Source organism: Tamandua tetradactyla, chromosome 1 (assembly GCF_023851605.1).
Source record: "Tamandua tetradactyla isolate mTamTet1 chromosome 1, mTamTet1.pri, whole genome shotgun sequence".
Lineage (NCBI taxonomy): Eukaryota > Metazoa > Chordata > Mammalia > Pilosa > Myrmecophagidae > Tamandua > Tamandua tetradactyla.
The window spans coordinates 8,581,380-8,605,400 of record NC_135327.1 but is presented as its reverse complement, the minus strand read 5'-3'; the positions used below and the strand labels follow the sequence as shown (position 1 = coordinate 8,605,400).

Below are 24,021 nucleotides of genomic sequence, written 5' to 3'. Positions count from 1 at the left end.
AAGGAATGTAGTGGAATCATGCTGTTTAGACATTTGGAAATGTTACCAAAGGAAACAGCTAGAAGAGTTGAAGAATGGAGCAAGGAACTGATCCTTTTCACTCTCTACCTGGTAATCCTATTTCATTTTTAAAATTTTGTAACTTGGCACTTTCTAAAAACAATCTACCTTTTTTTTTTCAAAAAGAAAATTGGAGACCTGTGTCTGGACCCAAGCCTGTGCTACTCCAGCCCATGTGAGTAACAGATTTTTCTCTACTGACCCTGTACCTGGTGCTCCCTCTGCTATGGATGAATCTGCAGGTATGGAAGGCATGGGCAGGTGGGAGTAGGGATGAGAGCCAGATAATGGATGGAAAAGGAGGCCGAGGAATGTCAAGGTGGAAGGAATATTCATGGAGGTGGGTTCCTATTGGTTCAGTCTCTTGCTATCCCCTTCCCATCCCTGAGAACATTTCTTCAACCTTCATAACCAAACAACAGAACCCAGCCAGTTGAGAGAGGAGGAGGCAGGGAGAAGGGTAAAGAAAGAAAGAAGAGAGGAAGTTGGGCAGGGGTGGCATTTCTGCAGTGGTTTCATTGCAAGAGTCGCATAGCCATTTCCTGAGCATCGTTGAGGGGAAGGCCAAACCCTGGTGGTAGCCATGTCAATGGTACACATTTTTAGAGAGTGACAAAATTAACTCAGCACTCCCACTTACAGGAGTTTATCAGAACTATTAGCGCAAGGACCCACAGGTATTAATGTGAAGATGTTCTCTGCAGCACTGGTTGAAGTATTGTGGAACTGGAAACAGCCTCAGTGTCCGTCAGCTGAGGAACAGCAGAAGCAATCACAGTAAGTCCAACACTATGGAATATGATGCAGCAGCTGAAAAAAAATTTGAATCTGTGTGTTGACATGGAAAGATGTGTTAAAATGAGAAAAAGTGAGTTACTGAACAATATGTATAGTGTGGCTCATTTTCCTAGAAAAGAAAGTATGTGAATTAGGTATAGACAAAAGTCTACAAGAATAGTCACCACTTAGTTAACAGCAGTTACTTCTGGAAAAGAGATTGAAGGTGGATTGGGGAGAAATTTCACCTTTTATTTCACAATCTTCTGTATGTTGGAATTATTTGATACCGATTATAAGATACCATTGTGTGTATGTTGTGTGTATTTAAACCAGTTTTGGGAATGCAGAGGCAGAGGAGCTTGGTGCAGCTAGCAGCTCTGAAAAGGATCCGAACCCAGGGCTGTACCCTCATTTGCCCTGTGCACTTGGGCCAGCCACCTCCCCTCTCAGCCTGGGGCTAGACGCATTTTGCTAGGGTTGGTGGAGGTAGGAGGTGTGGCAATGCATCTCTCCCAAGAGCACATTAAATCAGCCAGTTTTTTAAGGCACTAGAATGATCAGAAAGTTGTTGAAATGTTAATGGAAAGGCAGCAGAGAAAGTAGTGTGAAAGTCAACTTCTGAGTTGCCCACTAAAAGGGGATCATTGAGCAATGTCTTTCTCATCTATCTTTCAGACCAGACCCTGCATCTACCCTAAGTTAGAACCCTTGGTCTGGGCAGATTTGGGTCAACCATGAAAAAGCCTGCCTTCCGTATGAGCTGGAAAGAGCTGAGCCCTGGTTCCTGAGTGTCAGGTCTCCGAATGACACAATGGGAAGTGGATCTAGACTCAGCAATGAGTCTTTACCTAGGGGAGTGCAAAGCAGGAGAGCTCTGGATGGCAGGCTTTGACTCAAAACAAAACAAAAAAAAAGCAGAGACCTACCAGAGATGTCAGGCAATGGGGCAGGCTCAAGAGAGAATGAGCTGCCCATCTCTGAAGGGACAACAAAAGAGAACGTGTCCAAGAACAGGCCCCCATCAGGGAGAGACCAGGGAAGAGAGCTGGGTGAGATGAACCCTCTCAGGTCTCTTGGTTTTATGAAAAAGGGAAAATGATTTAATTCCTGCAGTTAAGGTAGTCAGCCTTTGAGCTTGGGGAAGGATTTCAGAGAATGGAAACACATGACAGCATTGAAAGGGACCTCAGAGATCCTCCTTTTAAGGCAGGAGACACACCATCATCACCAATTCACTTGAGGCTCAGGGACCCAAGTCACTTGCCCAAGGTCACAAAACTTATGTTGTGCAGTAGCTTTAAAATATCCGAAGGGTCCCCAGGGCAGGGCCCTTCTAGGAGCCATTGGGCGCAGCCAGCGTTGTAATTTCAAGTCCAGCCGTTAATTAGTAACTGGAAGGCTCCGAAGCCAGCTCCCAGCCAGCAGGACTGGAAGAGAGAGGTGGAAGCCAGGTTGGGAAGTGAGTGACAGGTCATTCTTAAGTGCGAAGGTTGCTGGAGAAGTCAGGATTGGGTTTCAGGTCAGAAGGACCATGCAGAGACAGAGGAGGGCAGAGCCATGCTTGGGGCTTCTCCACAGGACCTGAGCTGGGACCCAGAGTTTTCAGGTAAGAGGCTCAGCTGTGAACAGGACACCTGCCAGCTGGCATGTCAGTCTGCCAAACTGACTACTTGGTCAGCTAACTTCTTCCTGACTCTCTCCCTTCTAACTCCTTTCTGTTCTCTCCATGCCTTTTCTCCCAACTAATTAACTTTCTGCCTTTCCAGTTACTTAATTTGCTTCCTTCCGAACTAACCAACTTAACAGCTTCTCTTCCTTCCCACTAATTTCATTCCATCCTAACTTCTTCCTGAAATTCTAGGCCACAGGCTTTGGAGTAAGACTGCCTGGGTTCGAATTCCTGTTATATCATTTATTAGCTATTTGTCTTGATCAAGTCACTTCACCTCTCCAAGCCTCAGTTTACTCCTCTTAAAAAGAGGGTTAATGACAGTGCCTATCCCATGGGGTATAGGATTAAAATAAGATCTTGCTGGCACTTGACTTGGCAGGCAGTGGTAGGCACTGGGTGCCAGCATGTATGTAAATGAATTATCATAGCATGATGGCAAGTACAAAAGAAGCGAGTTCAAAGATGGGAGCAAGGGTACATGGGATCTGGAGCTGCTCTGGCAAGGGTTCCAGGAAAGCAAATGAGGACAGATGGAAAGGGCTAGCCAAGTAGACCAAACTGATTGGGGAAGTGTTCTAAGGAGAGCACTGTGTGACATCCCAGCCAGCAAGTCCAGTTTGATGTAAGCAGGTCTTTGTAGTGAAGGGGAGAGGGATGCAAATCTAGGCTGAGGCAAGTTAGGGGGAGGAGCAGCCTTGAGGGCTCTTGGAGGGGCTTGAAATTTCCCCTGGGAGGTCACAGGGTCCTCTACAGGTTGGAAGAGTCAGGGGAAGGTGTTGATGCCCCACTCCTGTCCAGGAAATCACAAGACAGTGGTGCAGGAGAGATAAGCCTTAGGCACTGAGAGATGGCTCAGGTATGGGGGTCATAGTCAAGGTGATGAGGTAGAGTTGGTGGTGAGCATTGGCTACGTCAAAGTTCCCATCCAGTCTTAGTATATTTCCTGAATAGCAACATCTTGAGACATTTCATACCATAGTAGAAAGATAAAAATGAAAATAAGCTAACCTAAGATACGTGCTGTCACCTCAGGTCATGATCCCCCTGCCATTTTTTCTGTGCTTATACACAAATGTACAGTTGCATGCATGTCTTTTTTTCTTTTACAAGATGGTACCCTGGCATACTTACCATTTTGAAAGCTGCTTGTTTACTTCACAGTGTATCATATATGTGTTCCCGTTTCTACTAATATAGGCTCACGCATCACTTTTGGTTGGGTAATATTTTATTGTATAAATGTACCATAATTATCAATTCATCCTTTGATTCATTAATCAAATATGTACTGAGCACCTACTATATTCCAGGCCCTGTTCTATAATGGTGAAGAAAGACCCTGCCCTCATGAAGCTGACATTCTAGTTGAGGGAGATAGAAAATGAGCACATAATTTTCACCTGCATGATAAGGTGTCAGAGAGTGATAGGTGGTGCAGTGATTCCCACATCCTGGGGAAAAAACCCTCAGTCACAGAGAAACCAGGATGGTTGGTTCCCTGTAATCAGAAAAGACCCCTCTGAAGAGATGACATTTGAGCAGAGACCTCACTGGTGTGTCAGTGGAAGCCAGCCACGCAGATGTCTGGGGAAAAAGCATTCTAGGTAGAGGGGGAGATAAGTGCAAGGGGCTGGAGTCTAGAGGGCAGCAAGTGTATTTGAGGGATAGCAAGAAAGCCAGGGTGGCTGGTGTGCAGTAAGGGTGAGAGCAGTGGAGGACAAGGCAGACACAGAGAGAGGTCACATGGAAATCTCCTACACTGCGGAAAAGACTGGATTTAATTCTAGGTGTGATGAGAAGTCCCTGGAGTGTTTTGAGCAGCAAAGTCATATGATCTGAGTTACATTTTAAAAGACTCCCTTTGGCTTAATTGCAGAGAGATTATAAGGGATAAAGGTAGAAGCAGGGAGGCAGTGATATGTTAGTTTCCTGTGGCTGCTGTAACAAATTACCACAAACTCGGTGCCTTAAAACAGAAATTTATTCTCTCACAATTCTGGAGACCAGAAGCCTGAAATCATTTTTGCTGGGCAGAAATCAGGGTGTCGGCAGGGGCTGCACTCCCTCCAGAGTCCAATCTGTAGGGCACTTCAGCACATCTTCACGTCCTGCTGCATCACTCCCATCTCTGCCTCCAAGGCCACCTTGACTTCTCCTTTTCTGTCTGTCAGCTCTCCCTCTGCCTGTCTCTATAAGGCCACTGTGATTGCATTTCAGGTCCGCCCTATTAATCCAAGATAATATCCCCTTCTCAATCATAATCATAATCAGATCTGCAAAGTCCTTTTTTTTTTTTTTACCAAATACAGTAACAAGCACAGGTTTCTGGTATTAAAGTGTGGATCTCTTTTTTTATTTGGGGGGGGCATTATCCTATTTACCACATATAGGGATATTATTGCAATAATGTATGCAAGTGATGATGTTAGCTCATATGCAAGTGATGGTGTTAGCTCAGGCAGGCAGGCTGTAGTAGGTTTAATGAACAGCCGTGGTTTCTGGATATATTCTGAAGGTAAAGTTTAATGGGATATCATAATGGCATGGAAGTGGGATAATAGGAGAAGCAAGATCTCTAGGATGGGTCCCGAGTTGCTGGTTTGAACCTTTGAGTGGGTGGTGGTGCCACTTCCCAAGACTGGGAGGACTGAGGGAGGAACAAGCTGGGGCCAACTGGGGGAAATTGAGCCAGGTGTTTGGATATGTAGACATCTAAGTAGTGAATTGTCAAGGAGTAGCATTTGGGTATGTGAGTACAGAGTTCAGGAGAGGATCAGAACTAGAGAGGGAAACTTGGAAATTGTCAATTATAGGTGTATTTAAAGCCACTAAATAGGTTGACATCACCTAAGGAGCAAGTGTACATAGAGACAAGGTTAAAGGCTTGAGCCCTGGGACAGGCCAGTGCGTAAGGGAGGAAAAAGGAGGAAAATCCAACCTAGGAGTCTGAAAAAAGAGCAGTCAGTGAGTTAGAATAACCAGCAGCTCCTGAAGCCAAGTGGGAAAGTGACTGTGCCAAAGCTTTCAGAGAGGCTGAGTAAGAGGAGGGCAAAGGCTCTTTGGATTTGGCCCATGGAGGTCACTGGTCCATTGCTTGGGTGGAGTGTTGGAATGAAAGCCTGACTGGAATGTGTTCAAAAGAGGAAAGGAGGAGAGAGGAGAAGCAATGAGTCCAGACAACTCTAGGAGTTTTTCTAAAAAGGGAACCAGAATAATCAAGAGGGGAGCTATTATATATTGTATCTTCTGCAGTGCCCTGGCCCAGCATAATAACCAACATAGGTTATTATCATGATGACTCTTATTTGGCTGCTATAAACAGTGCTGCTGAACGAAGGTCCTGTCAGGGTCATGGTGTTGGGAAGAAACGTCCTCAATCTGGGTGTGTTTTGTCATCATGACATCCTGCCGATTGTGTATTAGTTCAGCATTTCTATTTTGTTGAAAGATAGAAAGCTCGGATATTCTTCACTGGGATTTTCTTTGGTCAACTCTCCCGGCTCCTCCACATTACAAGATCCCCTCCCTACCCCTACCCCCTCAAAATTCCTGAGGCCACTGGGCTCAGTTTCTTCTCTGACCGACACTTTCTGCCCCAGCCCCTTGGGCTCCTCCCCTTTGGTGATTTGTGGGAGTGGGTAGCCAAACAGAAAGCTCTAGGAAAATGCAGCTGTGCCTGCTTCGTTCAACCCATTCGTTCCCCAGAACACCTGCCCAATCCTCATAGACTCCTAAGTACTGCAGCTGGCAGCAAGGCCTTCATGAGCCAGAGTGCAGGCCAGGGACCCTATTTCCTGTCCCTTATGCAGCAGAAGAGTAGTCAGCCAACCAGGCCTGCCCTGGGGACATTGGGAAAAGCTGGAGAGGCCAAGTGCTCAGCAGTCAGAGATTGGGGCCAGCTGGACAGAGCCAGATACCCGGGCTCCACATTATTCTGAAAGCATCTGAAGTTCTTAAAAAGGGGAGGGGCTGTCATGGCCAAGCACTATAGGACCCCATCTGCAGCCTCAAATAATTCACATGGGGCTGAGACAGGCTTGGGGGATCCTATCATGTTACAGGGAAGGCCTGATATGTGCACATACACATATGAGCACACAAAAAACACACTGATATGCACCAAGATGTGCACAGACACACAATGACCTATATATGCACATACACACTCAAACCCATGTATTAATAGACACCATACTCTTATGCAGACACCCCCACACAGACTCATTCACTAGCACATTGTGACACCAGCACGTTAACATACATAAAGATGCGCACTGACACGTTGACACTTACTACACAGAGGGAAATACTGAAGCACAACCACTCCATGCCCATGCGCTGAGAATGCACAATTGCAGTCACAGGTGCACGGAGGCACACCCACATCAATATACAGCTGTGGTCACATGGACACAAACACATGCATTGATAGGCGCCCCCATGTAGTCGTCTACACACAGACTTATGCACCAACTCACACATATGGGCACAGATTTTTTAACACACAGAGCCACACTGACACACCAAACAGACATACAGAAGTACATCTATGCACAAGTTACAGGCACACACGCATCACTCACCCCACACAGTCACACACATTCTAACAAATACCAAGGTTCGGTCTCCAGGGCTCTCTTGGGGCTGTTACCCTCCCCCCACTCCCCCCCCCCCCCACCTCCCAGGGGCAGGTGACGTCCCCAAGGGAACAGAGATCTCTGGTCCCATCTTCAGCTCTGCCAGATCCCACGTGACTTTGACCAGCCCCCTCGCTGCTGGGAGTTCCGAGCTCTGTGCCGGGGTCGGGCCGGCACCAGGCACAGACACTTCCGCCCTTGTTGGGAGAACAGAGAGAGACTCTTGTCCACTGCCCGGCCTCCAGTTCCAATTGCTGGTTCTCTCAGCGGCCTCTCCTCAGGCTCTGCAGGTATGTGCGGCCAGGGAGGCTCGGGCCTGGCCGAGGGTCTGCCCAGAAGAGGGTGTGGCAGGGTGCTGTGGGTAATTTGCAGGCTGCACAGAGCTATGGGCATGGGCTAAAACCAGGTGGCAGCCCCTGTTCTGGCAGTTCTGCAGCTCTCTCCGTTAAGATTGGCAGGGCTGGGGGTTCTCTCCCTTCTCCTTTGGTCACTTTCTCAGCTTCCAAGAAGGCCATGGGTTGGTGTCATGTAGACAAAGTAGCCCCTGCCCAGAGAGGCCCAGCTGCAGTCTGGGCCCCACAGAGGGCCAGGGCTGTGATCCTAGGATGCACAGTGTCCTATAGCCCTGTGAGTAACTGGTCTTCCAGTGAAATCTCTGTTCTTGGCCTTGACCTTCCAAGCAAGGGGTGGGACTACAGGTTCCTGGGCACCCTGAATCAAGGCCTAGACACCCAGGCCTCCTCTACCCTGCAGATTCCTGGCTGCATAGACCAGTGTCACATCCTCCTATGTTTGACCTAAGATACCAGCCCAACTTGGGATCTCGGGGGCCTGGCCCAAGGCAGGTCAGTGGTGGGGCACTAAGCAGAAGTCCTTGTGGCAGGGAGATGAGATGATAGTCTGCACAGAGCCCAGCCTGGGGCCGTCCACAGGAATTCTGGCTCTCCCACATGCCTGAATGTAGGTCTGGGGAGCCCAGCCGGCCACACACAAGCTGTGTGACCCTAGGCAAGTACCTCTCCTTTCCAGGCTTCAGTTTCCCCACCTGTGACACAGGGAGAGGTGGAGGATGTTCAGTCTGTGCTCTTCAAGGATCCTTCCAGGTCTGGCCATCCGAGACTTCTGGAGCCATCCTGGCTGACTGGACTCTTTCCACCTGGGGAAGATCTGAAAAGACTCACGGTTGACCTGACTGTCCTCTCTGTATTCCTCCTGAGATGTTTGGTCAAAAGCTTTAGTCCTGGGGTCACAACACTTTCCCCATGCAGGGAATGTTGGCCTCTGGGTAGGAGATGCTCAGGTTGTGGCAGGTGCATGCGTTGGTGAGAAGTGGAGAGAACCCCAGGAGACCCAGAGGGGAGAGCAGTGGTGCCTGCAGCCCTATGTGGGTAAAGCTAGCAGCTTCCCGGCACAACCCCTCTCATGCCTGGTCCTCCCTGTACCTACAGTGTCCCCCAATCACTGTTACAGGATGGACACTAGCCTGGCCAGGACCCCCAGTCCACAGGTGAGTGATTCCTGATGCCCCACTACTCCCAGGGGGCTCACTTCCTCCCAAGGCTGATAGAATCTGTGGAGACATCGGCCAGCTCCATGGGCCACCCCAAGCCAGGACTAGACCCAGTGAGGGTCACTGTGAGCTCACAGAATTGGGCCATTTGTAGGGTAAGGAGAGATATGGGCAAGGGCTCCAAGCAGGAAGTGGGCTAGAAAATCATGGGATTGGTCACCACGACACATAGGGTCTAATCTCAGCCCCGCTGCCTGTAGGACCTTGGACAACTCTGTCAGACCCTTGGTTTCCTCATCCTTAGAATTGGTACAACAGCCAGCATCCTCCCAGAGCTGTTGTGAGAAGCAGATGAGATGCTGGCTGGGTAAGTGGATGGGTGGATGAATAGACCAGTGGGTGGGTGAGTAGATGGGAGGGAAGACAAGTAGATGGATAGAAAGAAGTAAGGCCTAGAAATAAAGGAAGGGAGAGAGGGATCAAGGGAGGGAAGAAATCTAGTGGAGATGCTGGAGAAGGTATCAGGTCCTGGGTGACGGGAGTTGTGGGGGGTCAGAAGTTGGGGCCTGCTGATCTTAATCACCTTTTTCTTTAAATGTCTTTAGCCCTTGAGGGCCAATGGAAACATTAATCTGGGGTCTTCTGCCAACCCAAAGTAAGTTCTGGTCTCTGAAACAGCTTTCCTACCTGGATCCTCTTGCCTTGGGAATAAAATCCAGTTTCTCTAGTCTAGTGTTTAGTGTTCAGCCTGAAATGCTCTCCAAATGTCTGCATTGTTAGCAACCCTCTAACCTACAAGCCCTTCTTAAGGATTTGGGGAGCAGATCCTCACCTTCTCTGCGGTCTATTTTGCCTGTCAACTTGATTGTGAGTTCCCTGGAGGCAGGGGCAAGCCCCTCCTAGCTGTGAGAACTTGACATTCTTCACAGCGAGGAGGCACTGGCTCCCTGTAACGTTCCCTGTGTTGCCACCTTTACAGTTGAAAAGGAGCCAGGCTTTGGTCTCAGACGCCGGGTTTCCCAAGCTCGAATGCTGACCCGTGTTCTTTCCTCCTCTCCCAGTGCCCGGCCCACCGACTTCGACTTCCTCAAAATCATTGGCAAAGGAAACTATGGGAAGGTGAGTGACATGCTGAGGATGGGAGATCCAGGCCTCCCCTCCTCCGGCCTCTCCACCCCTTGCCTGTCACTTGCACGTACAGAGAGGGAGCCTGCATTCCTGCAGAATCCTGCAACCAGGGCCGGGCTAGAGGTCACGTACTGTCATTGGGGAATCCGAAGATCAGAGGGGCAGGTAATTGGCCAAGTGACCCACGAGGCCCTGCGATTGTGTTTCCGCTCAGGTCCTGCTGGCCAAGCGCAAGTCTGATGGAACATTCTTTGCAGTGAAGGTGCTGCAGAAAAAATCCATCTTAAAGAAGAAGGAGGTACCAGAGCTTGAGCACAGGCACTTCCTCTCCTGCCCCTCAACCCCCAGCCCAGGGTGGCCTCCCACATCTAAGGGGTCCATGGGGCTGGGTGCAGAGAGTACAGAGGTGATTACTGTCAGGGGTAGGTGGTACCCAGGATGCTGACCTTTCTCAAGGAAGGCAGGCCAGGCTGCCTCACCCATAGGGCCTCCGGGAGGACCCAGGTCTATTCCTCTGCCATTCTCCTGGTAGACTCCCGGCTGGGCAAGTCTTCATCCTCTCAAGGTGCCAGCCTTCCCATCTGTGGGCTCACACTTTATACTTTCCATCCCCTTCGAGCTGCAGCCATCCAGGGCTTCCAGGTACTTCAGCTGACTTGAGTTCCTTTAACACTGACCCTGTTAGGAGGACAAAGCGGGCCCTGGGAGAGGACTGCAAAGCACGTCAGGGGACTCAGCTGAGGGAGTGATTAGTGGTAACAAGGACATCCCAGGGACAGAGCGTGGGGTGGGATAGAGTCTGGGCTTCTTCCCAAGGAGGACAGCCTTGTGGCTGGCCTTGAAAGCAGGATTCCCATAGTCAGAGAAGGTGGGTGGAAAATCCAGGTGGGAAAGCGCATGAGCAAAGGCATGATTATGGGTAGTGCATCTCTCAGAGATTTTCCTCGGGACCCTTTTGTGTAGCCAGTCATTATATATGCTTTGCTTAGCACGCTGGAGGTTGGGGGCTTGGGGACAAGGGTTTCTGATCCAGGGGCTGGACCTGTGTTCACATGGACCGACTGGCGATGGGGCTGACCACTCTGAGTGCTAAATATCAGGCGGAGAGCTTGGGCCTGGCTCTGAGGGCAATAGGGAGGCATAGCGGATGTTTGAGCAGGGGTGTGAGAAGGTCCTGGGCAGGGCAGCCCCCACCTGCAAGGCCACATGGGCTGGGGCAGGGTAAAGGGACTGTGGCAGGCTGTGACGTGGACCCTATCTCTGTGACCCCACAGCAGAGCCACATCATGGTGGAGCGCAGCGTGCTTCTGAAGAATGTGCAGCACCCCTTCCTCGTGGGCCTGCGCTACTCCTTCCAGACACCTGAGAAACTCTACTTCGTGCTCGACTACGTCAACGGGGGCGAGGTGGGTAGGTCCACCAGAAGGCTGCCCTGGGCCAGCCGTGGCCTGGGAGCTATCCAGCCCAGTGTCCATAATAAACAAGGTTCGGGATTGGTCTCACCTCACCCTCAAGGCAGACAAGTTTTGTAGCTGAAGCAAGACTCGGAGGAAATTCACTAGTTCAAGGCCACCCAGCCCGTACCTGGCAGAGCTAGGATTTGAATGCTAGGATTTGATAGGACTCCCAGCGATAACATGTTTCTGCCTTCCCCACACAGAGCTGCCCACAGCCTCACTTAGATGGAACCTGGGAAAGATCAATGCCAAGAGGAGCTGTGTGGTCAAGATTTTCAGTGTCCTATTTAACACCATAGGCTACAAGGCTGGGATGACCAGGTCATCGTAAGGCCACAGAATGACCCCAAAGCACAGCTAGGATGAACTGGGCTCTCTGCTAGATTTCACTCTATCTTTCTGGGAAAAGTGACAAATTTGAACGGGATTCCCCTTGTTGACCCCGTATTTCACTTGGGTGACCTCACACTTCATGCCTGATGTCTTGGCTTTGTACTCCTAGAATCCCCAACGGGGGTGAAAGCCCTTCCATGCCAGCAAAGTAGACCAACACGACTGGTCTATGGGCAGCTCTACCCTGGGCTCTGTTTGACAGCCATAATCCTTTTATTGCCTGGGTGGGAGGAAGAGCACACCTCTGAGCCACCCAGGTTCAAATGCCAGCTCTGACAATTACATGCTGTATGACGTTGGGCAAGTCACCTAGCTGCTCTAACCCTCCCCAGCTTCCTCTTACATGAAACTGGCATAAGGTTTGATACCTTGAGGGTTGTCATGAGGATTAAATGAGCTATGAGATTGAAAGGGCCTGGAGCCTGGAACACAGTAGCTGCTCAATAAATGCTAATTAATCATTTCTCCTGCTGACACATCGGACATCTGTGTACCTGCAGGGGCGGGCATATACTTTTTCTGTCCCCGGTATGCGTACACTGCAACTCAGGGTGGGTGGCCCATCTGTATAGGGTGAGGCCTGCACTCCAGAGACTTGGGGCACCCAGGAAAGCCTCTCACACCGGTCTTTCCCCCTCCCCAGCTCTTCTTCCACTTGCAGCGGGAGCGCCGGTTCCTGGAGCCACGGGCCCGGTTCTACGCCGCCGAGGTGGCCAGTGCCATTGGCTACCTGCACTCCCTCCACATCATTTATAGGTGAGGCTTGTGCGTGGCTCAGAGCTAGGCCCAGATACTTTCTGCCCCAAATCCTAGAGTCCCTAAATCCTGATGAAATCCCAGTGCACTTAGTCCATTGTCTGAGGAGGTGGAGAGCCCAGCAGCTGGGTTAGGGCTGGGGGCTCCTCCTTCCTAGACCCAGGTACCTGTCTCCTTGGGCCCTCCCTCTCCTTCTCTTTGGTCCCATGAAAAGTCCTCCCTCCAGGACCCTGGGTCCCCACCTGTCTTTATTGGATGGCTGAGACACCACAGGGTTCTTTCCTCTTATTTTCTCCAGGGACCTGAAACCTGAGAACATTCTGTTGGACTGCCAGGTTGGTGTGTGTGTGTGTGTGTGTGTGAATGGGCATGGTGTATATGTGTGCTGTGTGCCCACAAGTGTGTATGCATGCATTATACGTGCAAGCATATGGGTAAAGGACACATACAGGTATGTGTGTGCATGTACATGTGTGCCTTTGTACACACATCCATATTATATCATGTATCAAGCCCCGGTATCTGAGTGGAGGCTCCAGCTTGGGTCATCAGACTCCATACTCCTGCCCTGGGATGTGGCATCTGGGCTTTGGGATTAGACCTGCCCTATGCTTGACTTAAGCCACCATCCTGACCCTGACTTCCCTCATCCTCAGGGTCATGTGGTGCTGACGGATTTCGGCCTCTGCAAGGAAGGTGTAGAGCCCGAGGAGACCACTTCCACGTTCTGTGGCACCCCCGAGGTCAGTGTGTGTGGCTCTTGGAGGTCAGGCCATGATGGTTGATGCTTTTTTTTTTTTAACTTTTTTTATTAATTAAAAAAATTAACAAATAAAACATTAAGATATCATTCCATTCTACATATACAATCAGTAATTCTTAATACCATCACATAGTTGCATATCATCATTTCTTAGAACATTTGCATCGATTTAGAAAAAGAAATAAAAAGACAACAGAAAAAGAAATAAAACAATAACAGAGAAAAAAAAAGATTATACATACCATACCCCTTACCCCTCGCTTTCATTTACCACTAGCATTTCAAACTAAATTTATTTTAACATTTGTTCCCCCTATTATTTATTTTTATTCCATATGTTCTACTCTTCTGTTGATATAGTAGCTAAAAGGAGCATCAGACACAAGGTTTTCACATTCACAGAGTCTCATTGTGAAAGCTATACATGCTTTTGATTCGAACCAACAGATCACGGTTAAGGGGCTCATTCTTTCTACCCAGGCATCTCCCCCGGTGACTGTGCACTGGTCATGACTTTCTTATCTGTGTAAGGGGGGCACCCGCTCTTGGGGTTCCTGGGAGGCAGGCCAGCTGCTGGAGACACTCTGCAGCAGTGCATTCAGTAGAAACAGAGATGCAAACCATACTTGCCATTTGAAATTTTCTTGGAGCCATTTTAAAAAGTAAAAGAGAGGGGACAGGTGAGTGATAGCTAAAAAGGGTATGGAGTTTCTTTCTCAGGTGATGAAAGTGTTTTAAAATTGACTGTGATAATGGTTGCACACATCTGTGAATATACAAAACACACTGAACTGTGCTCTTTAAATGGGTGAATTGTATGGTATGTGAATTCTATCTCAAAGTTGTTTTAAAAGAGAAAGTGAAACAGGTGAAATTAATAATACATTTTAATTAACCCAATATATCCAAAATATTATTTCAACCTATACACAATGTAAAATAATTTTGCATTCTTTTTCTTAGTCTTTAAAATCTGGTGTGTAATTTACACTTATCGCCCATCTCAGCCTGGGCTGGCACATTTCAAGTGTTAAATAGCCACATGGGGCTAGTGGCTGCTGTAATGGATGACACTGCTGTACAGACGGGTCCATAAGCAACATAAGGCCTGGCCTGAGAATTAAGACCGCAGCCTGCATGTGCAAAACAGTGGTCCACCTCCCTCTCCCAGCCACCAAGAGCCTGGAGGGGTCATATTGGTGGGTCTGAGCAGTAATTCACATGTCTGTCTATCCTGCTAAGATTTCCTGCAGCTTTGGGGTTAAAACCTCACCTTAAACTCCCATCAGTGTCGGATCTTGGACCTGAAGGGGTTCTGAGTGGCTTGGTGTGATGTCAGGGTTGGGGTCAGGGGACAAGGCTGTAGAACTGGGTAGCTTCTCCATACTTGGGAAGGGGCAGGATATCAGCTGGTCTGCTCTTCCTTGTGTGCTTGAAAAACTGGGCCTGGATCTCAGTTGGAACTCCTCAGTGTGATTCTAGGGGAGCTGTCAGAAGACCTCTCTAAGCGGGTAATGTCTGGGTTTGTGTATGGGGGCCCCCCTGCCCCCCAAGCCTGAAAGCCAAGCCATCCCTTCCTTGGACACTACCAGGATGGGGAGCAGGGGATATAGCTGGTGCAGCAGACATGTGGCCCCAACACATTGCCTCTTCCATGTCTCAGCCACTCCAGTGGTGTCAGGGAGCAAAACCAGTTACTTACATTCTTAGAGGACCTGCACATATGTTAGCACAAAGCCTCAGCTTGGTCCCAGGGGAGGGATAATGCATCCTTGTTTAGTGGATGAGAAAACCATGGCCCTGGGAGGTTAAGTGACCCTCCTGGGACACTGAGTAGGGCTCAGGTCTGTGGGACTCTCTGCCCTCACCCAGACCCACATGGTCCACAAGGGTGGCCCTGCTTGTTGCTGAGCCTCCTCTCCTCAGTGGCAGAGACAGCAGGCTAAGACATCACCAAGCTCTTGAGTTTGGCAGAAAGCACAAATTGCCTCAGGGTCTCTCCTCTTGTGAGGCATATATGCACGGTGTCCATCCACTCAGGGGTAAAAATGACTCATGTTACCTCCTCTTTTCTGACCCTGCTCCATCCTTCTGTCACCAAGGTTGCCCATACCTGTAGGTGCCACATTTACATATACTTTACCCATTAGTTTCCCCAGTTGCACTGAGTGTTCCTGGAATGCCTTTGTATAAATTAGAAAAAGGTGCTCCCTCTGGGCAGACTAATTAGAAAAAGTACGCTTTAAGCAAAAATAAGGTCAACTGATGCAGCCCTGCACTAGGGTTATGGCCTGGCGAGTAGATTGCACCTAGGATTTCAGCCTCTTTTGCTCCTTTGGTTGGTGCTTTTGTGCAGTGCACAGCATGTTCAATTGTATAGAGCAGTGCTGCCTGATCACTTCCATGTCCCTAGCATGTGGCGAAGGGCCCTGCACAAAACAGGCTTTGGATAAATGGATGCTGAGTGAACCCATGCACAACCAAGGGAATGTCACAGCAGGATAGGCCCTCCAGGTACCTTGTTTACATGTGGGAAAACTGAGGCTGAGGGTCTTTTAGATAAGTGTCTTTTCTCGCAACAGTACTTGGCTCCTGAGGTGCTTCGTAAAGAACCTTATGATCGAGCAGTGGACTGGTGGTGCTTGGGGGCAGTCCTCTATGAGATGCTTCATGGCCTGGTGAGTGTGGATATAGCTGTCTACAAGGGGCAGCTGGCTGTGAGAGAGCTGGGGGTGGGTCTGCCTTGGGCGGCCTGCAGAGATTCTTCTCAGGGAACTGAACCAGCTATCTCGTTCCTTCAGGCTACAAAAGATGATGCCCAAGTGAATATGAGAATTATATATTTTTTTCAATAATGTTAGTTCATCCCTTTTTCCATCGTCATGCATGTTTTCCCTTTGGTGCTTCAAAATAGCCTTTGGAGGCTGGCACTGCAGGAAATGGAGTTGTTCTTATTTTACTGAGAGAGAAACGAAGTCCCAGAGAGGTTACAGCACTGGTAAATTATGGCACTGGTTCCTGAACTCAGTCTTAGGCTACCTGCTTAGATGGGGCTTGTGTAAACTCAGCCCAGGCCATTCTTTATTCTGGGGTGGTTTCACCAGCATAGCCTAGTGGATGTGAAGGGGAACAGGCTTTGTAGAGTCAGCAGAAGAACTAGCTGGCAGAGGAAGAGGGAGGAAGAGTGAGGAAGAGCATTGAGGGAGATAATTGGGGTCTGACTCTCTTCCTAGTGTGTGACTTAACCTCTCTGAGCCTCAGTCTTCTCATCTGAAAATTATAGACTGTCTTGGAGGGAGTGTGAGGTTGGATGAGATGATGAAGTTGAAAGTTTAAACTTTGCAAAGCGCAAAGTGCAGTACCCAAGCTGGACATCACGTTAAGAGAGGCAGGACAGCAGATGCTCCTGGTAGGTCAAGTCTGGCGCTGTCCAGGAGAGACGTGCTGGTCTTCCCAGCAGCCATCTCTGCTGTGCTAGAGCCTGAGGTCTCTGTCTCCAGTCTGCTGTCTGAGCCAGGGCACAAGACACAGGTCTGCCTGATTCCTCCTGGCTACCCAGCTTTGCTCCAAGACTCCCTGAGACCTATGCCAACATCAGCATGGATGATCCTCCAGCTTCTTTCCCTCTCTCTCATCAGCCGCCCTTCTACAGCCGAGATGTGTCCCAGATGTACGAGAACATTCTGCACCAGCCACTGCAGATCCCTGGGGGCCGGACAGTGGCTGCCTGTGACCTCCTGCAAGGCCTTCTCCACAAGGACCAGAGGCAGCGGCTGGGCTCCAAAGCAGACTTTGTAGGTGACCTACCAGCTGAGCACTGGCCCCTCGTGGGGTCTGGCTTCCCACAGAGGCTGCGCATTAACAAGCACCCAGCTACCCTCTAAAACTGGGCACTGCTAACTCACTCATTTGGAAATTCACTGCTGCTGCTAATTGACTACTTTCTTGAATCCAGTTATTTTATTCAGCCAATATTTACTGAGCACCTACTATGTGCCAGGCATTGAGCTAGGTGCTAGGGATCCAATAGACTAGGTCTCTGCCTTCGTTAAGCTTATGGGGTGGGAGGGGGACAACAAATAAATATTATACACAATTATTACAAAGCATGACATGTGTCAGGAAGCAAAGTAAAGAAATGAGGTGAGACAGGCAATAATGGGAGGGGCTCATTCACCCTGCTGTGGTCAGGTAGGTCCTTTCCAAGGAAGTGACAATTAAGCTGAGACTTGAAGGATGAGAGGGAGCCTCTCACACAGACATCCAGGAGAAAGCATCCCAAGCACAGGGCTACAGCATGTGCAGAGGCCCTTCAGTAGGAAAGAAGAAGAGAGGGGTAAGTTTTAGGGTGTTCTGAGCAGGGGAGTGGCACGACCTGAATTAAGTTTTGAGAAGATTCATCTGGCTTCTGTGCAGAGAATAGACTAGACTTGCTTTTCCACAAATATCTGAGCTCTTTCTCCTTGCCAAATCCCATGCTGGGCACTTGGGTTATAGAGATGAATAATCAGTCTGTTCCCTTAACAAATCGTGATATTTTTAAAGCAGCACTTTAAAAGTAATCTTGTGTTCTTTACCCACAAAAGATAATTTATATTTATAAATTCTGTGGAGGGGAGAGGTCTGGCTGTAGAATGCCCTCCTTGTCCCAGGAAAGCAGCCAGAACTGCAGGTGACCATCCCAGTACAGGTTTTCGGGTTGGAGAGCCATCTGTAGGTCGAACTGGGGTTGGTGGGGGCACTGATGGGGACGGCTACTTCTGATCAGCACCTTCTTCCTGCAGCTTGAGATAAAGAACCATGTATTCTTCAGCCCCATAAACTGGGACGACTTGTACCACAAGAGGCTGACTCCACCCTTCAACCCAAATGTGGTAAGAGGTCTTGACGTTCTAGAGCTTCAGTTCTCAGGGCTGCTGGGAGCTTAGGGTGTGTCTGGGTCAGCACTCTATATACAGACCAAACTGAGGGCCAAGAGGCCCAGCAAACGGTCCCTGGCCACACAAAACTGGGCTCAGCCCCATGTGAGCCTTGCTGCTGTTCCTTTATCTTTAGCACCAATAATTCTTTTTTTTTTTTTTTTTCCACATGGCAGCACCGAGAACTGCACCCGGGTAGCACCAATAATCCTTGCAGAGCATTTTTCAGTTAAGTGCTCTGGGTTGCATTCCACATGCAAACAGAGTTAAGTCCTGTAAAGATATCTTTATCTCTTTTATTTTTAACTTTTTTCCCCTGACAATAAAAATGATATGCATTCCTTGTAGAAAGTGTGCAAAGTACAAAGAAGTTTAACGAACCAGGGGGGAAATGTTTCTCTCACTACTCGAGGGAAACCAGTTGGCATATTTCCTTCCAGTCTTTTTTTTTTTTTTTCTTTTACTTAGGACATACTATGATGAAAACCATGTCATTATTTCCCCATGTCATACAGAATTTTATGTCATTTTTAGGGGCTGCATACTATTTTAACCTTATATTGGTGACATAATTTACTCAATCATGCTCCTAATCGTAGGCTTTAGGTTGTTACTATTTTTTTTCTCTGTCACAATGTTCTAGTGAACATTTTCAAGTGTGTGTGTCTTTCTCCAGAGCTCTGACTCTGTCCTTAAGATGGATTCCAGATGGGAATTACCAGGTCATAGGATGTGAATATTTTTAGGTCCTTGATTCATGCTGCCTCTCCCCTATGTGAAAAGGAGGACCACCAGTTCCTACCAGCAAGGTCTGCAGGAGAGTTCTCCAGTTTCTTTATTTGTACACATGCTTATTATAAACCCTCCTGCCCCATGCAGTCACCTTCAGTAAGCATGTGTCATGTTTTTTTTTTTTTTACTTTGCAAATAAGTAAAAAAATGGCATCTCTTATTGTTTTGATTTATATTCCCTTGCTTTATGGTGAAGGTGGTTAATTTTTTAGTGTTTATTAGCAGTAGTAGTACAAATGAAAGGAGTTCCATTTGAGGTGGACATTTAAGGTTCTTTGAACCTTCTGTAAAGTACAGTATCCAGCCCCCTCAATCCAAGCAGTGTGCATACCTAAATATTGCCCATGTTAATTAGCTATTTACATCATTTTCTTTGGTGATTTACTTGTTCATGAAAGTATCTTTGAGCACCAGCTTCTTGACTACAGTTGTCAGAAAGGAAACAGTCCAGATACCTCAAAAATTGCTTTATTTGGGGATTTTAAAAAGATAGTGAGGATAATGTTGAATATACATCTGGGGAGAGAACCATACACAAAGCACTAGAGGGAGGCAATTATAATGTAACACATGAACTTTGGCATGAGACATGCTGGGATGAATTCCTGGTTCTACCACCCACCACTTATGTGATCCTGGGTAACTTTTTTTTTTAGTATCCGTTTCATCTTGTATAGAGCCACATGGCTAACAAGGGCCAGGACCAGGATTTACATTCTGTACTTGGAACTCTGAACCCTGTGTTTGGACCACTTTACCTCATGCCTTTTATGAGGAACTGGAAACCATAAACTGTGTGGTGTCACATTCTACGACTTCCACTTGCTTACTTGCTTCTTGGCAAACTCTCCTCCACAAAGAGGTTGTATCAGTTAGCTCTTGCTGCATAACCAACCACCCCAAAACAATGGTGGCTTAAAGTAAGAATCTTTTATTTTGTCCACATTCCCTGGGCTAGATGGATGGTGTTTTGGGCTGGGCCAGGCCACTTGGTCTTTGCTGGGCTTTCTTTATGTCTCTGGTCAGCTAGCAGTTGATGACCTCATTTGCCTCACTCACATGTCTAGCAGTTAGCAGGCAGCTGGGACAATTGGGTTCTCCTCCATGAGGTCTCTCGTATTCCAGCATGTAGCTTGGGCTGCTCATATCTGGTTTCAGGGTTCCAAGTGCAGTGAAGAGAAGAGCGTGCAAGCATTTTTCATGCTTTCGTGTGAGTCACATTTGGTAATGTCCCATTGGTGTAAGCAAGCCACATGACTAACCCATATTAAAGGGACAGGAGACAAGAGAATTTGTGATTATTTTTGCAATCTCCCACACAAATCTTCCCTGAACATAGCCACATGGTCCCAGTCATTCTCTATCATATTACCCTATTTTATCTTCTTCATATCACCCATCAATACCCTAGATTATCAATTTATTTGCACATATGCTTATTATAAACCTTGCTTCCCCATGCATAGTTTAAACTCCATGAAAGCAGGGGCTCACTCTATTTTTGTTCATCTATATTCCTAATGTCAGGAACAGTGCTTGATAAACATTCAGTAAATGTATGTTGACTGACTTGCCTGAAGGTTGGTGTGAAGCAGGCGGATAGCAGGGTTAGAAGAATTCCAGTGGATTATGTGGAATAAAATGACTAAGGTACACGCATATGTGAGTGACAGTAAGGGTGTCCATGAGGCACTTAGAAGGGAGGCTGACCTCCCTCTAAGGCTTGTGGGCTCCTTTGGCAGCTCTGACCTCGTGTTCCTTTCTCATTGTTGGCATGTATCCACAGGCAGGACCTGCTGACCTGAAACACTTTGACCCAGAGTTCACCCAGGAAGCCGTGTCCAAGTCCATTGGCTGTACTCCAGACATGGTGGCCAGCAGCTCTGGGGCCTCGAGTGCATTCCTGGGATTTTCCTATGCTCCGGAGGATGATGATGTCTTGGATTGCTAAGAGAGAAGGCACCTGCGAACCCCCTGAAGCAAGCTGATATCAGTAAAGAATTACCTTTAGCTGCTAGTGACAGAAATTCAAAAAAACAATGACTTAGACAAGAAACAGGTTTATTTTTTTCCCTTACATAAAAGAAGTCTGACATTAGGTGATCCAGGGCTTGTGTGGCAGCACCATGGTCATCAGATATTTGGAAGCTTTCTGTATTTCTGTTGTGCCACCCTTGCAAATGGCTTCCAAAATTAGGGTTGCCTCATTATCATGAGATGGCTGCTGGAGTGTTAGCCATCATTTTTATGTTCTGGGCAGGAAAAAGAATGAAAGGGAGGAAAAGCAAAAGTCCACCTTTAAGAACTTTACTGGAGGCTCCAAACTCCACCCAAATATTTTGCTTACACCTCATTAGCACTCAGCCCTATCTGTAATGGAGTCTGGGATATGTGCTTTATTAGCTGGGCACATTGTTACCCCTAATAAAATAGAAGTTCTGACACTAAGGAAGAAGGGGAGACTGTTGGGTAGGCAACCAGAACTCTTTGCCAAAGGGTCTTTTGGTGCTTGGGTTTTGATCTCTATGTGAAAAATGAGAGAGATGTAACAAGCCTGTAAGGATTACCTAACATCACTTCATTGTTCTACATTAATGGTTCTTTCTTTCTGTGTGGGTATTGTTGGACATTTGTTACTTGGTTTGACTACCTAGGATCTGAACTCCTTTCCATATTCAGGGAATTCCCTACTTTATGAGCCTTGGTGAGGGTCAATAACTACCTACACTTGGTAGCTGAGAATGGTAGATACTGACCTTCCCTGCCTCCCCTACAGCTAGAGTCAGGATGTGGCCCAGGGATGGGTAAAAGGAGCTATTGACACAAAAAGGAAGGGACTGGGAGCTTTTTTTTATGTCGTGGCAATGGTAACCAAACCCACAAAACTGAATTCCTCCTGCAGAAGTGGCAACAATGCAACTTATAGCAAGTGGTCCTAAGTAGCAGCAAGAGCAGCAGTTTCCTCATCACACCTGTGCTGTGGTCATTCCTGGAAGTTTAGTCTTGAGCCTGATTCTCCAACTTTCAAAATGATTTTGAGAACTTCTGAGCCTTTTAGCACACTTCTTGCCTGCTGAATTGGCCACAGCTTCTGTTGTCTGCCATTCAGAACACCTGCCTCTGCCAAGCCAGTTGCCAGACTAGACTGTTTCATGTGCACTGTCAATTTTCATTCTAACAACCCTGAAGTAGCAACTATTACCAACCCCGTTTTACTGATGAGGAAACAGGGTCAGAGAAGTTGTTCCTGGCTTGAAGGTGTCATAGCTAATAATGGCCAGAGCTGGACTTGGAGCCATCTAAGCTGGCCTTGGGGCTCTCACATTTAGCTTTTTGGCAGGTCTGCCCCTCAGTCTGGCTAATAGATCCAAGCAGAATGACTGAAAATCTTTAATGAGAGCCAAGTCAAGAACTGGCTGGAACAAATGAGGTAGTGGGAAATGGACTCTTGAAGAGGGGATATCCAAGTGGACACTTATGGTCTGAGCCTGGCTGTCATGTCCATCCTATGTGCCACTTCACATGGCCCCATATGCTTGGCAGGTCCCAAGGCCATGGGGAACCTGGGGTCTGATACAGAGCTGGAGGCTGGTGTAGGCTCCAGAGCTTTCAAGCCACCTATGGAGCTCCATCTGTTCAAGATTAGTCATTTCTAAAGGTAATTCAGACTGGAGGAAATATGAGCACATAAGATCACATGAATTTAGGCCACTCTATACTTGTGGGATGGATCACGCTGTCTAATTTCAGAGGAAAAGTGGTTTCATTTTCATACAACGTAGTTTGTTACTTACTATGTTGGCCATATTAACTTTTTGGTTTAGGTACAAAGGGAGAATTTTTTAGAGGATCAGTGTGTGCTGGTGATTTTAAAGGCCTTTTTCTCCTCACTTAGGCCCACTCTCTCTCCCTTTCCATTTTTGCCCTCAGCCCCTGCCCCAGGAATTATGGGGGATGAGGCTGGGAGACCATGGAAAAAAATACCAATAACCTGATCTAGCGAAGATCAAAGCTAGGTTAGGTAGAACTACTGTTAGCCTTTGATATGTGATGAATTCTGAAAGAAACACCCTGACTTGCATCTTGGTGACATCTGTTAATTGACAAATGTAGACCATGAAAGAGAGCCCAAAGTCCCACCCCCATCCCTCGCCCCCCAAAAAGAAAAAAAAAATTGGAGTTGTCAGAAACTTGATAGGATATCAAAAGTACACAGCTGGATATGGGTTGTGATCCACATAGACTTTTTTTTTTCATGGGCAGGCGCCAGGAATTGAACCCGGGTCTCCAGCATGGCAGGTGAGAGCTCTACCTGCTGAGCCACTGTGGCCTGCCCCACTTTTATCTGTTTTAAGACTGTAAAATCAGAAAAGTTTTCACCAGGATAGAAATTAAAAATAAAAATGAAAAACTATGCTATTGTATTGATCACACTATGCCTATGTTTACAGAGCATAGAGTTTTCTATGCATTATCTATAATCCTCACAGTCAGCGTTTAGGAATTATTAACCTCACTTTATAGACAAGGAAACATTGGCTCAGAGAGATTAAGCAACCTGTCCAAGGTCAGGTTGTCCAGACGATATGAGGCAGAGCTGGGAATTGCACTTGGTGGCAGCTTTTTCTAAAGCCCTTGCCCTGTCTGTGACCTCCCAACAGTGAGAGCAGTTCCCTGGGCAGGTTTGGTCTTCTAGTGAACACTGACTGACTGCAGCTCAGGCAGAAGCATTCCAGGCGCTGACTGCCGGTGAGGCAGAACGATCCCAAGCCTGGTCCCCACCCTCAGATCACAGTGGGAATATAACACCATTTGTGTCCCTAACTGCAAGCTGTATTCACCCAATTTTGCACCAACAAACAGCCTCCCAAGCAAGAGAATGCTCAATCATTCTGTTCTCCACATTTTAACTTTGCAGTGACTACTTATGAAAAGGCAACAGGAGGTGGGTGTGTAATATCCTACAATTCCTACTACTTTGTACATGTTGAAGATTGTGACAAACATAAATGTAAATCAAAACTGCAGATGCCTCAGCTTTCATCGGTCTGGGCTGGCTAGCAAGGCTGCGGCAGCCGGGCACCCAAGTCCTCCTACCCCCGCGGAGCTACACAGAGCGCCTCGACCCTGCGTGTGTGACGAACGCCCGTATCC

The 24,021-nt window shown here is 47.8% G+C and overlaps 2 protein-coding genes across 3 annotated transcripts in view; both read left to right on the top strand.

Moving 5' to 3' along the window:
* The window catches only part of L3MBTL1 (L3MBTL histone methyl-lysine binding protein 1), a 39,376-nt gene extending 38,498 nt beyond the window's left edge, over positions 1 to 878 (top strand). The window contains exons 22-23 of the mRNA XM_077168182.1: positions 187 to 235; positions 765 to 878. Coding sequence (XP_077024297.1) covers positions 187 to 235; positions 765 to 841 — 126 coding nt within the window. The 3' untranslated portion in view covers positions 842 to 878. The remainder of the gene's footprint in view (positions 1 to 186; positions 236 to 764) is intronic.
* Positions 879 to 2,335: 1,457 nt separating this feature from the next.
* Positions 2,336 to 23,971, top strand: SGK2 (serum/glucocorticoid regulated kinase 2). Of its 2 annotated transcripts, XM_077168196.1 has the most exons (14): positions 2,336 to 2,446; positions 7,247 to 7,439; positions 8,620 to 8,656; positions 9,265 to 9,314; positions 9,721 to 9,778; positions 10,002 to 10,085; positions 11,062 to 11,193; positions 12,281 to 12,393; positions 12,692 to 12,728; positions 13,050 to 13,136; positions 15,739 to 15,834; positions 16,795 to 16,950; positions 17,941 to 18,030; positions 20,654 to 23,971. In XM_077168196.1, exons 3-14 carry the CDS (start codon positions 8,621 to 8,623, stop codon positions 20,816 to 20,818), a joined length of 1,104 nt encoding a protein of 367 aa, XP_077024311.1. In that variant the 5' UTR covers positions 2,336 to 2,446; positions 7,247 to 7,439; position 8,620; the 3' UTR covers positions 20,819 to 23,971. The 2 variants fall into 2 exon arrangements, with proteins under 2 accessions (XP_077024311.1, XP_077024314.1); XM_077168199.1 differs by lacking the exons at positions 2,336 to 2,446; positions 7,247 to 7,439 and having other exon boundaries at positions 8,367 to 8,656.
* Positions 23,972 to 24,021: the final 50 nt, after the last annotated feature.